This window comes from Trachypithecus francoisi, unplaced genomic scaffold, assembly GCF_009764315.1.
Source record: "Trachypithecus francoisi isolate TF-2019V2 unplaced genomic scaffold, Tfra_2.0 Lachesis_group4, whole genome shotgun sequence".
NCBI lineage: Eukaryota > Metazoa > Chordata > Mammalia > Primates > Cercopithecidae > Trachypithecus > Trachypithecus francoisi.
Window position 1 is genome coordinate 31,180,596 of NW_022681469.1, and position 15,876 is coordinate 31,196,471.

The window sequence follows — 15,876 nt, forward strand, 5'->3', positions numbered from 1 at the left end:
CCCTCAATGCACTCAAGTCCCCTGGGGAGAAGTGCCAACAGTGCCCATGTGAGATGCGGCAGAGCAGTGGGTGTGGGCCACAAGACACTGAGACCTGCTCAATGGTAGTCAGGCTATAAATATTAGAAAATAATACTGTAGTGATTTAAAATACTTGTCCCTTTGCATTCCCACATATATGTATCATATATTAATTAATTCTCCAACTTTTTCCTTTTGGTTTATGCAAAGAGGCATGCCTGCTTCCTTATTCTCACCTGGGTGTTCTCCCCCTCCAGCCTCGGTGGTCGGATGCTGGACAGGTGAATAGTCTTGTAATCGCCTGAGTTCAGCTTCACAACAATGGCATCAGCATTCAGAACCTGCATCACCTGTGAGCAAAAAGGAACATGCTTAAACCTGCTTCTATGTCCCCCATCACACGTCCAAGAGCAAGGCCCACCACCCTCACAGGTAAAAAGTGAGATCAATAGCCATTTGTGGGAGAAACAGTATCATCCTTCATGGTGCAACAATGTCAGAGAAAACTATGCTATAATTATCAGTTCCCAGAGACCTTATTATGATTTCTCAATGAGACAAAATCTGTATCATTCATAAAGATGGCCAATCTTTTTTTATTTTTGCCCTGACCAAGATGTGTGGTTAACTACAAAGCTTAAGAACTGGAAATCCTGTTTCTACATGTAATTGAAGATTCTCCTTGAAACAGCTTCTAAACTAAAATCAAAATCTCAATGTGAATCTAGAAAAAGAGGCAAGGGTTGGATTTGAAGAAGGTACCAGCACTAGATGAGAAAGAACCAAAATAGGATGCCCCAATGGAGAGCAGAAAAATCAAAGGCAAGTGAAGGGCAGAAAGAATTGTCATCTCAGCATGGGAAAGGAGATGCTCAGCTGTTAATCTCACAGGCAGAAACATGAAATTACTGAGATATTACCTCAGATACTCTGAAAGCCACCTTTTCAGAGCACTACTACTATGGACATCTTTGTTTTGGAACCCAAGATCAGCAACACAGGACCCCACACTCAGAAGAAAAAGAACTAGTCTGGGATAAATTACAAGGATATGTAGTCAAAGGACAAAAGCATAAACATTCCTCTGTGAAGGTTATTAGAACATTCTACAATGTGTACAGAATAAAACTCCATTCAAACTGGGATCTTACCACATCAGTGTTATAACTAGAACGCATAATACAGCCAGCAGTCTAAAATTCACCCAATTATATTCGATGCCTTTTTTTTTTTCTTTCAAGCAACACTTTATTACAAGGTAGCTGTAGACTACAAAACACTGTCACCATCTACTTCATCTGCAGAATCAAAATCAAACTCTTCTAGGCTTCAGTCAGGCCTCTTTAAGAGCTACCAGACTGAACAAACGTACAGGGCCAGCTGCCACACAGCGAGGGTGGACTGGCAACATTTCCCTCCTCTTTTATGCGTGAAACAAAAGGAAGTAGACTCTTTTTTGCCATCATGGATGTCACACTGATAAGTATCTTAAAGGAGGCCTCCCTAACTATTTCTTGAAGGGCCTTAGATCTTCTAGCACAGAATGTAATCCATTTACTTGCAGCTTCCTCTGAAAACAGCAATTCTCTACCTTTTCCAAAGAACCAGCCAGCCACACACCAGAAACACAAAGAACCAGCCAACCACACACCAAAGAGTAAGGAATGCCTTAAGAAACAATCCGAAGAAGGATATAAAACATAAATGAGAAATTATATGTGACAGAAAACAGGAGGAGTTAAGTGCCATCAAACAGAATGAACGAAAAAAGAAAGATGACAGCTGGAATCAATTTGTAAGTCCACAGAAGGTTTACTATGGCTGGTGGATGGGAAGATATCCCTGGGTTTTACCACTGTAAGCAATGAAAGCAGATTAGAGAAGAACAGCCCAGTAATCAGAAAAGTAATGAAAGTTCTAAGAAAGAACTGAGAAACTCAGAAGGAGAAATTTTTAATTTTCTACTATACTTAAGATTAACTTACAACCCTGAAAACAGCAAAACAACAACCTCGAATAACCATAACCATTCTCCTGTAACCTTGTTGACAGATCTGAGAATCATAGGCTAAACACTAAAACCCAGAGAGCCAGAACCAAAAATTCATCTGGCCAGAAAAACGTGAAGATTAATGGTAATCAAAGGCAGGATGAGTGATCATAACAGGACCAAGGTCAGGGCTGGTTACCCCAAACCAAACAGCCCCTTAAGGCCAGTCCAATCACAAAAACACACACTCATGAGTTTAGAACTTAAAAACTGTCTAGACAGTATACCCAAAAATACAGATTCAGTCACTGAAAGAAAAAATAGAGTACATCTTATTCCCATTACCATCTAAACACACTAACGCCAACTAAAAATGTCCACAGTAATGGAATTCCAGTAGTGGGTTGGACAAAACTGACCAAAAAGAAAGACCCCAGCTAATGATTTCCCTGTTGTTCAAAATCCCACATTTGGATGAAGAGAAAGATATTATAAAATGGATGACAGAACATTTTGCGGGGCGGCGGGCAGAGGGAAGGTGTTTCCATGATATCTGCTATTCCGGTATCCTAATTTCAAGCTAAAGAAAAGAAAAAAAAATGCCACTGAGCCATACTAAGCAAAACAGCTACTATAGCAAATCAATACAACTCCTCCTCCAAATGGATACTCAAAGGATAGAGGGTAATTGTCAGATGTATCAAAGGCATATACATCACAGGATTTCCCAAATCTTAATGCTGGACAGATCTACACCTTCTCTCAAATCAAAACGAATTCTTATTGTGAATTCCCAAAAACATAGGGAAATTCCTATAAGCAAGACACGAGAAATATCTAGAGGTTTTCTGCTCCCTAGTCATTCTTAGAGAGTAATAAAACCAAAGAAAGTATCATAGTGCTCACATCTTTACCCCCCGATGACAGAACATGAAGATCTAAGGATGTCCTGTAACACGTTACTGGGATTAGGCACCCCTTGTAATATGTCAGCAGCAGTGGCAGCTATGAATTCTTGGAGCTGTAAATTTTAGGCCCCAACAGCAGACTCTCTCTGCTGCTCAGCATCTCCCTGATTAGAAACCTCCTCTTCAGGAACTGCGCACTCTGCCACTGCCAGCTAAGCAAGGTTTAGCTTGCTGGTGAAGGTAGGAAGGGTGAGTGAATGTGTGCGTGTCCGCGTGTGTGCATAAGTGGGGTTCATGGTTTTTTATTCCTCTGTAAATTGTGTCATTACTGTCCAGAGAACAAGTAGCTCCTGAGCAGAGACATGGAATCGGCAATAAAATACTGGTTACAGCCACGCACTGTGCAGTAAGTGAGATGCAGAGTGGATTACTATCTGAAGCCAGCTCATCAGCACCATTACCGACCACATTTTAACAGTGATATTTCTTCTGGTGCTTTTCATCAGGATAATTGAAGTATGCCCACACTGCCCACTTTCTCTGCTAGCTATGGATCCCTAATCAAGCCAATCCCATGTATACTCACACCCCACACATCAAGAGATAACCTAAGGCACTGGAGCAGAAATCTACATGGAAAAAGTCACTATCTGGACTCAAATACACGCACTAAATCCAATTCCCTCCTCATTTCTTGAAGCCCAATTACAAGAGGAAAAAATGGTTTAATGACAACAAGGTGTAGGCTAAGGGCTGCCATGAGTCAAGAAAACTACAGAGTTCTGTCAGGGGACCATCCATGCCTATCTTCAGCCTCTGTCACACTCTCTCATCTGTGCAGTCTGTCCACAGTGCTTACTGGGTGCAACGGGCTGCTGTTGTTCAGATTCTGAAAACCCTGAAGCACACATAAAACAAACAAAAAAGCCTCCTTTTTGTTCAACAGCCTTCTGAGTTGTGGATATAACCACCAATAGTCCCAATGCTGCCAAAATTTCCAGTACCAGATAGAAACAAAGGATTCTCCGCCCAAAAGGGCCTTCTACAGGCATGACCAGAGACTGTGCTTTGATGAGGCCACTGAGAATGACAATACACACCTCTTCTCCTCTCTGAAATCATGACATCTGGCTCTTTTTCCCACTCCCTAAGGTTGTATGCTATGTCTCTTCTCCCCAGTCCCCCAGAAGAGTACAGTTGCCACCCTTGTCCTCAACAAAAACAAACCACAGCAATATCCTGATAGAAGCACCTCCAGGCACCTAAGCACAACCAAAGCAGATACTCTTAGGATGTACTTACATGGAAATCAGGCATCAGACAACTTTCAACAGAGGGACATCCTACACACTACCTGAGCAGTACTCAAGATTGTCAAAATCATCAAAAACAAAAAAAAGTCTGAGAAACTGACATATCCAAAAGGAACCTAAGGAGATATGACAACTAAATGCAATGTGGTATCCTGGAACAGAAATAAAGTATAAATAAATGAATACCTGAATAAAACATAAACTTTAGTCAATAACAATGTATCTATATTGATATACTAACTATAACAAATATACAGTACTCCCATAAAATATTAATGACAGGGGAAACTGGGCTGAGGGTGGATGAGTAATGTAAGAACTCTGTACTACCTGCTTAATTTTTCTGTAAATCTAAAGAGTGACCTAAATGAAGTCTCTAATAATAATTTTTAAAGCCAGGTTAATATTCTTTCAATCTTTTCTAACTCAATCACTTTCTTTTTCTTAGCAGCACACTGGTTTACTAGTATAAGCTGCAAACCAAGTCTTGACCCCTTTTTGGTTCAGCAGAGCCCACCGTTCTAGTGAGACAATCTCCAGAACTTCCTTTTCAACTGAAAGTCAAAATGGCAAAAGGCAAGGAAGTGGCAGGTATTTTTTGTTTCTCTCCATGTTACCACATGGGAATACACTGGAGAAATCCAGATAATGCCAAAAATATTCAGCTGCATCCTCGCTTAAAAACCATGTCAGAGAGCCACTTCCATTTAACATACTACTGACAGTTCTAGCCAAAGAAGTTCAGCAAGAAAAAGAAACAAAAGGCATCTAAATTGGAAGGGAAGAAATAAAATTATCACTGTTCCCAGATGATGTATACGTAAAAAACCCTAATAATTCCGCAAAAACTGTTAGAATAAATGAATTCGCAAAGTAGCAGGATATAAAGTCAACACACAGAATCAGCTGCATTTCTACAAACAATAAACAATCCAAAAAAGAAAACTAAGAAAATAGTTCCTTTTCCAGTATCATCAAAAAAGAACAAAACACTTAGGAATCAAGCAAGGAAGTGAAAAACTTGTACAAAGAAAACTACAAAACAGTGTTGAAAGAAATTAGAGACATAAATAAATGGAAACATGTCTCATGATCATGGACTGGAAGACAATACTGTCAAGATGTCAATACAACCCAAAAGTGATTTACAGATGTAATGCAACCCCTATTAAAATCCCAATGATTATTTTTATGGAAACAGAACAGCTCATCCTAAAATTCACATGAAATCTCAAGAGACCCTGAATAGCCAAAACAATCCGGAAAAAGGACAAAGCAGGAAAATTCACATTTCTTGATTTCAAAGCTTACTACAAAGCTACAGTAATCAATACCATATGGTACTGGCGTAAAAATCAGACATACAGACCAATGAAACAGAATGAAATCCAGAAATAAACCCTTGCATATATAGTCAAATGATTTTCGAGATGGGTGCAAAGACCAGTCAATGAGGAAATGACAGTCTTCAACAAATGGTCCTAAGAAAACTAGATATCCACACGCAAAAAAATGAAGTTGAACCCTTAGGTAACACCAAAACTAAAAATGAACTCAAAATGGATTCATTACTTAAATATAAGAGCTATAAAACTACAAAACTCTTAGAAGAAAACACAGGGCAGAAACTTTGCAGCACTGGATTTGGCAATGATTTCTCAAATATGACACCAAATGAACAGGCAATGATAGTACAAGTTAGATTTCATGAAAATTTTGTACAACAAAGTAAAAGGCAACCACACAATGGGAAAAAATATTTGCCAATCATATATCCAACAAAAGATTAACATCCAGGCCAGGCGCGGTGGCTCAAGCCTGTAATCCCAGCACTTTGGGAGGCCGAGACGGGCGGATCACGAGGTCAGGAGATCGAGACCATCCTGGCTAACCCGGTGAAACCCCGTCTCTAATAAAAAATACAAAAAAACTAGCCGGGCGAGGTGGCAGGCGCCTGTAGTCCCAGCTACTCGGGAGGCTGAGGCAGGAGAATGGCGTAAACCCGGGAGGCGGAGCTTAAAGTGAGCTGAGATCTGGCCACTGCACTCCAGCCTGGGCGACAGAGCGAGACTCCGTCTCAAAAAAAAAAAAAAAACAAAAAGATTAACATCCAGAATATATAGAGAAATCCTAAAACTCAACCACAAAAAAACAAAAACCTCAATTATAAAACAGGCAAAGAGGCATATAAGTGGGAGCTAAGCATTGGGTACACATGGACTAAAGACAGGACCAATAGACACTGGTGACTTCTAGAGCTCGCAGAGAGTAAGGGAAGGAGCCAGGGCTGAAAAACTTCCTATTGGGAACTATGCTCACGACCTGGGTGACTGGATCCTATTCCAAACAATATACCCACATAACAAACCTGCACATGTACCCCCGAATCTAAAAGAAAAGTTGAAATTTCTTTTTTAAATGCGCAAAGGACTTGAATAGACATTTCTCCGAAGAAGATACGCAAATGTACAGGAAAAGATGCTCAACATTACTAATCATTAAGGAAATACAAATCAAAACCACAATGAGACATCACCTCACACCCATTAGGGTGGCCACTATTAAAAAAAAAAAAAAAAACCCCAAAACCAGAAAATAACAAATGATGGTGAGGATGTACAGAAAGTAGAATCCTCATTCACCAATGTAAAATGGTACAGTATAGCAATTCCCTCAACAACTTAAAAATACAATTACCATATAATCCAGCAATTCCACTTTTGGGTACAAACTTGAAATAATTGAAAACAGGGTCTTAAAGAGATATTTGTATAACCATGTTGATAGCAGCATTGTTCATAATAGTTAAACTGTAGAAGCAACCCAAGTGTGTCCCCATGGACAGATGAACAGGTTGTAAGCAAAATGTATACACATACAATGGAATATTTTTCACCCTTAAAAAGGAAGAAAATTCTGACTCATCCTACAACATGGATGAACCCTGAGGACACTATGCTAAATGAAATAAGCTAGTCACAAAGACACAAAGACTGTCTGATTTCACTTATATAATTACTTAGAGTAGTCAAAATCACAGAAGCAAAAAGTAGAATTGTGGTTGCCAGGGCCAGAAAGAGGGGAAACAGAGGGATGTAGAATTATTGTTATTGAGTATAGTTTCAGTTTTATAAAATGAAGAGTTGTAGAGATAGGTGGTGGTGATAGCTACATAACAATATGAATATAAATACCACTGAACTGTACACTTAGAAATGGTTAAGATATTACATATTATGTTATGAATTTTGTCATTATAAAAAAATTGAGGAAAAAAATTTTCAGAGACATGATAATGAACTCCATCTAGAGCTATGACTGGAAGCACAGCAAAAAACTACCAGGACAAAAGCAAATATATTCTAAAATCTACTGTACCCATGGATAGTTTATACCCTGATCTCCAAAATTGGACTTGGCCACCAATGCCAGTTAACCACTTAGCGCTCCTAGACAAAGTCCTAGCAGGTAAGTTCCTTGAAGGCAGGAACCACTTCTAGTTCTTTTACATCTTTTCAAAGCACCTAGTTCAGGGCTCTGTTTGCTTGATCTATATATAGGTACAGAGAACCAAGCAAGAAGCCTCTAACCAGGCAGGGTGGTAAGGAGATACCTCTTGAGGACATGCTTCCACTCCATCCCTCTCCCATCCCCCACAACAACGTTATTCAGGTCTGTGAAATCTGCAATGCCCAAGGATCCAGCAGCAGGAACAGGGAAGCCAAGCCACGTGCTCAGGGGACCATATGGCTACAAACAGCACAGATCAGCTAAAACGCCACAGGGAAGGCAGGGAGGGAACTGGCAGGCCACGACAGGCACAAAAGTCTTGGGCAAGCTCAGCTAATCGCTGTGAAGTGAACATGCTTCTCTGCTAACCTGAAGAGACAAGGAGAGCCCTTCCTTTGCATTCCATTCCTCAAGAAGTAAAACTGCTTAAGCAGACAAAGGGAACCAGTCTTTCAATAGGCTACATGTATCAGAGAATACTTCGTCGAGTTTCACATTTCTGAGGCTTAAGCCTCTTGGCACTCTGACTTACAGCTTTGCCTCAGTTCCAGAAATCAACTGTAGAGCCCCAGAGGCACCCAGTTAGAGGCCATAGGTTACCCTTTGCAGGCTTTTCAGGCTTTTAGCGAGGCCCTGTACAATTAATTCCTAAAAAACAGCGTGACTGTTGAAGAGGGAATCACTATTTGTTAGGGCTTTACAATCACATGATCTTTACAAGCAGAATCATTCAGGGAAGACTTGTAGGACTTTCAGACTATGTGAGGGTCCCATGTACCTTAGAACCTTTTTAGGATTCCCTGAGAAAAACTGTTTGCCACTAACAGATATTTTAAATCATGTAAAATGATATATAACTGCTGTTGAGTTCCAGGTTATAAAAAGTAATACGTATATTTTTTTCATTTTTAACTTAATGTTGATATCCAGTGTTCTACAACAAAGGCTGGCAAACTATGGCCCAAGGGCCATCCAGCCCACTTCATATTGTTATAAAGTTTTCCTGGAATATTGCCACAACCATTTGTTTACACACTATCCATGTCTGTTTTCCTGCTACCATGGCAGAGTTCAGTAGTTGCAACAGAGACCATATGGCTACCAAGCCTAAAATATTTACAATGTGGTCCTTTAAGAAAAAGCTGGCCAATCTCTGTTTTACAACATATTAGAAAATGAACACACTTAGTGGTATATACTGGTTAACATTTCTATAGACATATTTGGCAAATGTGAGCCAAATCATTTCTAAGGAAGTAACTGCCAATTAGTTGGAGATTTCTTCCACTTTCTAAATAATGAAAAAAATTCTCAACTACATGAATACAAACCTACTGGGGACTGGTTTAAAATATTATGGTGCAGCCTGCGATGAAATATTACACATCAATTAAAGAAGTAAGCTCTTTATTTTGGTTCCCTCTCTAAACACCTCTAGATAAAAGGGATCTGAGGCCGGGCGCGGTGGCTCACACCTGTAATCCCAGCACTTTGGGAGGCTGAGGCAGGCAGATCACAAGGTCAGGAGATTGAGACCACAGTGAAACCCCATCTCTACTAAAAACACAAAAAATTAGCCAGGCACGGCAGCAGGCACCTGTAGTCCCAGCTACTCAGGAGGCTGAGGCAGGAGAATGGCATGAACTCGGGAGGCAGAGCTTACAGTGAGCCGAGATCACACCACTGCACTCCAGCCTGGGTGACAGAGCGAGACTCTGTCTCAAAAAAAAAAAAGGCGGGGCGGGGGGATCTGTATAACCTATCTATACATAAGCCCAAAAGGAAGAAGATAATGAGAGAGAACACTGCAACAAAACTCTGGAAGCTGGAAAGCAGATGGATGAGTAGTAACTTACTCCACTGACTCACAAAAGCTAAATCCTGAGACAGTGGCGAGAAAACACAATAGCCAATCTGATTTATACTGCAGTCCCACTCTCCCTAATCTGCCAAGACTCAGAAACTGTCAAATCAAGCATCTCAATTGCAAACGAAAATGAGACCAAAAACGACGAAAGGTTTCAAATCTTTGTAAGAAGCAGATGGATTTCAAGATGTATACCCTGGCCAGGCATGGTGGCTCACACCTGTAATCCCTGCACTTTGGGAGGCCAAGGTGGGAGGATCGCTTGAGCCCAGGAGTTCAAGACCAGCCTGGGTAACATAGGGAGACCCCGTCTCTACAAAAAATTTAAAAATTAGTCAGGTGTGTTAGCGTGCACCTGTGTTAGCGTGAACCTCCCAGCTATTCGGGAGGCTGAAGCAGGAGGATCACTTAAGCCCATGAGGTTGAAACTGCAGTGAACTGTGATGGCACCACTGCACTCCAGTCTGGGTGACGGAGCAAGACCCTGTCTCAAAAACAAACAAACAAATATGTATACCCTATATCCCACACTAGGGTCATTGCTTCTAAACTCAGTGTTTTAATATCTCATTCTCAAATAAGACAGAAAACCAAGGCTCAGCAAATATCTGAGGAAAGCCTGTAATATGAAAAATAAGGGACCAAAATAACCCAAAGAGGGGAGAGGAGAGGCTTGAAGAACATAGCGAGTATGGAGGAAAAATGAAACTAAAAAAAAAAAAAAAAAAAAAAATCAATTTTGCAGAAAGTTAAGAGATGATTTTTATCTCTGAAGTATTAAACTTTATTTTTTATAATAGTAAAAGAGAAACATGCAGAGAACAAATAAAGCTCTTAAAAAATAAAACAGTATCATGTCAATAAAACTACTGAAAAATAACTATAAAGAAATCTAAAAAGAATAGAAGATGAGATAGAAAACAGGAGGAAAAAACTGGAAGACGAGCCCACAAAATCCAACAACCAAATAACAGGAGTTCTAGAAAAAAAGAGAACAAAGATTCTAGATGGAAACCAACAAAAGAGTTGAGAGAAAAAGTCTCAGAACAAAACAACTAAACATTGAGGCATAATATGCTCACATATAGATAAACAAAAGTGCATTGCTATGAAATGTTAGAACACTGGGATCAAAAAGAATTTGCTAAAACCTTTCAGAAAGAAAAAACACATATAAGGATGAGAAATCAGGAAGGTTTCGGATCCATTAAAAAAAAGAAATCAAAAAAATTTCTGATAACTACTGACAGTGGAGCAATACTGATAGATACAATTCTAATGGAAAATGACTTCTAAAATAATTCTATATCCAGCTAAACTATCAAGTGTATGTAGAGAATGGACACGAAAGGTCTCAGAAAATTTACCTCCCAAGCATTCTTTGCCATGAAGTTAGAGAATGTGTGCCATTAAAACAAAGAAGCAAATTATAGAGGGAGCTGTGAGATCCAGCAATCCTAGCTCCAATCCAAGAGTAAGGCAAAGAAATCCCCCAGGACAATGGTGAAGAAATCCAAAAATGACAACTCTAAAACAGGCAAAAAGAGAAACCAGTCCAGACTGATGCAGGCTGCAAGGCTCCAAGATAGTGTTAGCAGACTGAATAAATCTCCTCTTGGGAGGAATTTAGACAGAGTTTGGAGGCTGAATTAATAATAAGTATATAAAAAATGTAAATTTTAAAAATTATTAACTCCAGGGAAAACAAAAAAATTGTGCAGAAAACTAAAAGTAGCCATAATATGCTATATAGCACAGTGGTGATTATCATTTAAAATAAATACTGAATATTAACTAAATTATGACATAATCATATTGGAAGAACTGGGTAAGAGCACTGTGTGCCCACATGAGTAGGCGTGCTTATGTGAAAAAACTAAGCCCTCCTCTTCCATGGTATGAAGGAAAGGAGTTGTACCTAAAACTGAAAAATTAAGAAATAGCCATGTAAATGTTTTATTCAGAGATGAATTAGCCAAGAGTTGAAAGTGACTGCCTCAACGAAGAGTGAAATTGAACTGGTACATTCTTTAGTAAGCCTATAAAAAAATGTTTAATTTTCTGTATTAAAAATAAAAATGTGCAAACTTAAAAATTACACACAAAAGAGTACAGATCAGTGCTATTCAAAGTGGCTGCCAGTCTGCAGTAAGATAAGGAACTTGTACTAGAACATTAATCAACTACATCACTAAGAACATTGCTGACTTTTTTTTTTTTTTTTTTTTTTTGTAGTAAGCTTTTCTTGAAGGAAGCAATGCCTTGATTTACATTCTGGCCCAAGCTCCTTATGTCACTTTATCAAGGCATTTTGAGTAGGACTGGTATAGATCAGAGATCATCAAACTATTAAGTAAAAAGCCAGATAACAAATATTTAAGGCTTTGCAGGCCACACAGTTTTATCACAACTACTCACCTCTGCCATTATGGCACAAGAACAGACACAGACAATACACAAGCGAACACATATAGCTATGTTCCAATTTATTTACGATACTGACACTGAATTTCACATAATTTTCACATGCCATGATATATTTTTTATTAACACAAAATCCTTTTTTTTTTTCAATGTAAAAATCCACAGACCATGCAAAAACAAGTGCCCAGCCAAATTCAGCCCATGGGCCATAGTTTGCCAACCTTGAGACAGACACTATGATCAACTTTGTTTAAAAAAAAAAAAAAATTAAAAAACAAGGCCAAGATAGTGTTTCATGTAGTATGGGTGTTTATGCTTATCTTCTTTATGTTTTTTCCTGTTTTAAAAGCAAAACTAATGCCAAAGAATTTTAAAAAGTCAGTAAGTTTTAAAAACTCTTTACCTATTTCTCTCTACCCTCTAAGCAGACATATACCCAAATAGCCTCAATTTATGTTTCAATTTCTACAGAAGATTGGTTATTCCTCACAATCCTCAATCAGATGATTCCTAGGGACAATCTCCTCTACTTTGACACTGTAATGAATAAAACTTCATTGTCATGATAAAAGCCTCGCTCTCTTTTAAAGAAAAAACAGATTCTAGGATCCTAGATTTTTTTTTTTTTTTTGAGACGGAGTCTCGCTCTGTCGTCCAGGCTGGAGTCCAGTGGCGCGATGTCGGCTCACTGCAAGCTCCGCCTCTTGGGTTCACACCATTCTCCTGCCTCAGTCTCCCGAGTAGCTGGGACTACAGGCGCCCGCCACCACATCTGGCTAATTTTTTTTCATTTTTAGTAGAGACCGGGTTTCACTGCGTTAGCCAGGATGGTCTTGATCTCCTGACCTCATGATCCGCCACCCTCGGCCTCCCAAAAGGCTAGGATTACAGGTGTGAGCCACTGCACGCAGCCGGATCCTAGATTTTTAAAAGTGGAAAAAATTCTCCTACAGGTAGGTCTCCCTTTTTTAATTATCAGTAAAGTCATATTTAAGATAAATGCAAAGCTCAATAATCGAAATCCTTTGAATTTTGTTCTTATGCAGTGCATTAGTTAACTCCCCAACCAGCCAAGGCCCAAAATTCTTCAAAATATTCTAGGTTTTTCTACAAACTCACTTTTAATCGAGGAAAGCCTGGTAGGAACACAATAGGGTTTTAAGATCCTCACATGCCTCATCTACATCAGTAATGTCACAGACTCTCCAAGTGAAGATGGCAAAAAATTGAAGGCCTGTCTCCCTTTTTGGGTGAAAAATCATCCTTTCATTGTGTAGCTATGTTAACACAGAACACACTATGGGAAGCATAAGCACAACTGAGTGAGTTCCAAGTAGGCAGAGCAACCCATATCCAAGTGTCCACACAGGTACACACCTCACGCAGTCTGCATCAAGATCTGGAGGATGCCAGGATATCCCACCAGGGGCAACTCCCACCCATGCCTACCAAAAGGAATGATTATGGCTAACCTCACAGCTGCCTGGACATCACCTACAAAAAGAGGGAAAGAGGCCACTAGACCACTCTGTGACCTATTACTTTGGGCATCGTAAAAAAGAGTGAAGAAATTTAGCCAATTCCTCAGAGGTTGCTAAAATTTTACCATTCTAAGACAGTCTCAGGATTTCTCAGGCTCACAGTGCCACCTAGTGGCTTTCCATACTAAACTCATGGTTAGTTGACAGGGAGACAGCACCTCTCAGTCCAAGAATTTGGCACTTAACCACTTTTAGCCCATAAAAACAAAACTTCTAGCATCTCTTGGCAAAAGTAAAAATAGGCTGGAAAACATTACAGCATTTTGGGAAGACACAGATAACAGATCTGCTACTCAAGTTACAAAACCATGCAAATAAGAAAAAACATTTTTACAGCACTGCTGATACCACCAAGGATAATAGCTCCAGTTTCCTTCAAAGCAGTCTATCCCAAGACACATCAGTGGAGAACTCTCTGGGAAAAACAAAACAAAACAAAAAAACCAAGAGCTCCAAAACAGAAAGAAGAGAAACTTGAGGTCATATAGCTATGGATGCTCCTTGACTTGAAACAGGGTTAACTCCTGATAAACCCATCATAAGCTGAAAATACTGTAAGTTGAAAATGCATTTAACTCTCTTCAGGCAGGGAGGCGGGGAGGCGGGGAGGCGGGGAGGCGGGGAGGCGGGGAGGCGGGGAGGCGGGGAGGCGGGGAGGCAGGAAGGAAGTGCACTTAATACAACCTACCAAACATCACAGCTTGGCCTAACCTACCTTAAACATACTTGGAACATTTACATAAGTTTACAATTGGGCAAAATAATCTAACACAAAGTCTATTTTAGAATAAAGTGTTAAATATCTCATTTGATTAATTTACTGAATTCTAGACCAAAAGTGATAAACAGAATGGCTGTATGGATACTCCAAATGTGGGTCCTACTGAATATCTATTGCTTTCACACCACTGTAAAGTCAAAATATCTTAAGTCAACCCAGCATAAGTCAGGGACCATCTGTACTTGGACACAGGAAATCTTAAGACAATGCTATTTGCTAAGCAGATAAAAAAGAAGTCCTAAAATATGAGAGATATTTCAAGCTAGTTTGAAGTTAGCTAATTTACAAAGAAATTTAAATAGTCTAATGGTTTCTAAGCCCCCTACAATAAAACACACACACACACACACACACACCACACACACACACACCCCTAGTGGTTTGCCTCGAAATTTTCAAGAGCTTCAGCATTTCTAATTGTTCAAATCCTTGTATTATTACTCGCCTGGCAGTGTCCACTATGCATATCAAGATGCTGAGAATGACTCACCTTGGCAACAAACTGCTTGTCCTTTTGGTCCAGATTAGCAGTGGGAGCCACATAGTCTCTCCATATTCTCAGCCTGCGCTCTTTGGCAAACCTGGCAACAAAGCAAGGATGCAAGATCATTCAGATAGACTAAGTCAGCAAATGGAATCCACCACTACCATGGGAGCACAGTTGGTGCAACATCCTACTCTACCCTATAGACATATCCAGAAGAAAGACCTGTAAATGAGAGTAAATGAAGACACGCAAGATATACATATATACTGTAAACCCACAGCTCGGAGACTATGGTCCAGGCATACAATTTTTTGAGCCTAGATGGTTCGAGTCCACCTTCATTATTAACTCTGGTTTATCCAATATCTCCTGGGTGGCTACTACAAAAATCAGGCTGACAAACACACAGTAACTGCTCTCTTAAATGGGAAGAACCCACATATCTAAACAAACATACTTCTTAAAAAGCACAGACATGCTCAATTTCTATCTGAATTATAAAAAGGTTACCAGCTACCAAATCCTATATATAAGAACAAAACTGTCATGACAGTGCATCTATAGAATAATTAGAAAGTGAACAAAATCCTTATCAAGTTCATTGACAAGAGTTTAAAAAAAAAAAAAAACCTATGTAGCCAGAAATTTATCTTGAAGTATTCTGCCCAGTAGATATTTTCTGAGCCAGACTATGAATGGAATATGTGCAAAGATCAAAAAAAAAAAAAAAAAATCAATGAACAGCTGTCTTAAACCACTTACAAATAAGTGAATACATGTGCAGTGAAATACATGGACACATGTTTCTGAAAACAGTATTGCAATCTTTTGTTTTAGAGAAGCAGTAAAATGGGAAAAACAAAAAGCAGGATATAGTAGTTGTAAAATGCATGAAGTAATTCAATATAGAGGATGCAATTTTACCTACAATTCAAGTAGCTCAAGTATAGCATGCAGAACAGCAGACAAGTAATCACATATTATCGAAATATGATTTGCATTCTCTGGTCTAAGCCTGTTTTTTAATGATGAGC

General features: G+C 39.3%; 1 protein-coding gene across 1 annotated transcript in view; it reads right to left on the reverse strand.

The window, feature by feature from the left end:
* SND1 (staphylococcal nuclease and tudor domain containing 1) overlaps positions 1–15,876 on the reverse strand; it is a 452,156-nt gene that overhangs the window by 382,367 nt on the left and 53,913 nt on the right. Inside the window, exons 9-10 of the mRNA XM_033195134.1 lie at positions 14,846–14,936; positions 258–371 (exon numbers count right to left, since the gene is read on the reverse strand). Of these exons, the coding sequence (XP_033051025.1) occupies positions 258–371; positions 14,846–14,936 (205 nt within the window). The remainder of the gene's footprint in view (positions 1–257; positions 372–14,845; positions 14,937–15,876) is intronic.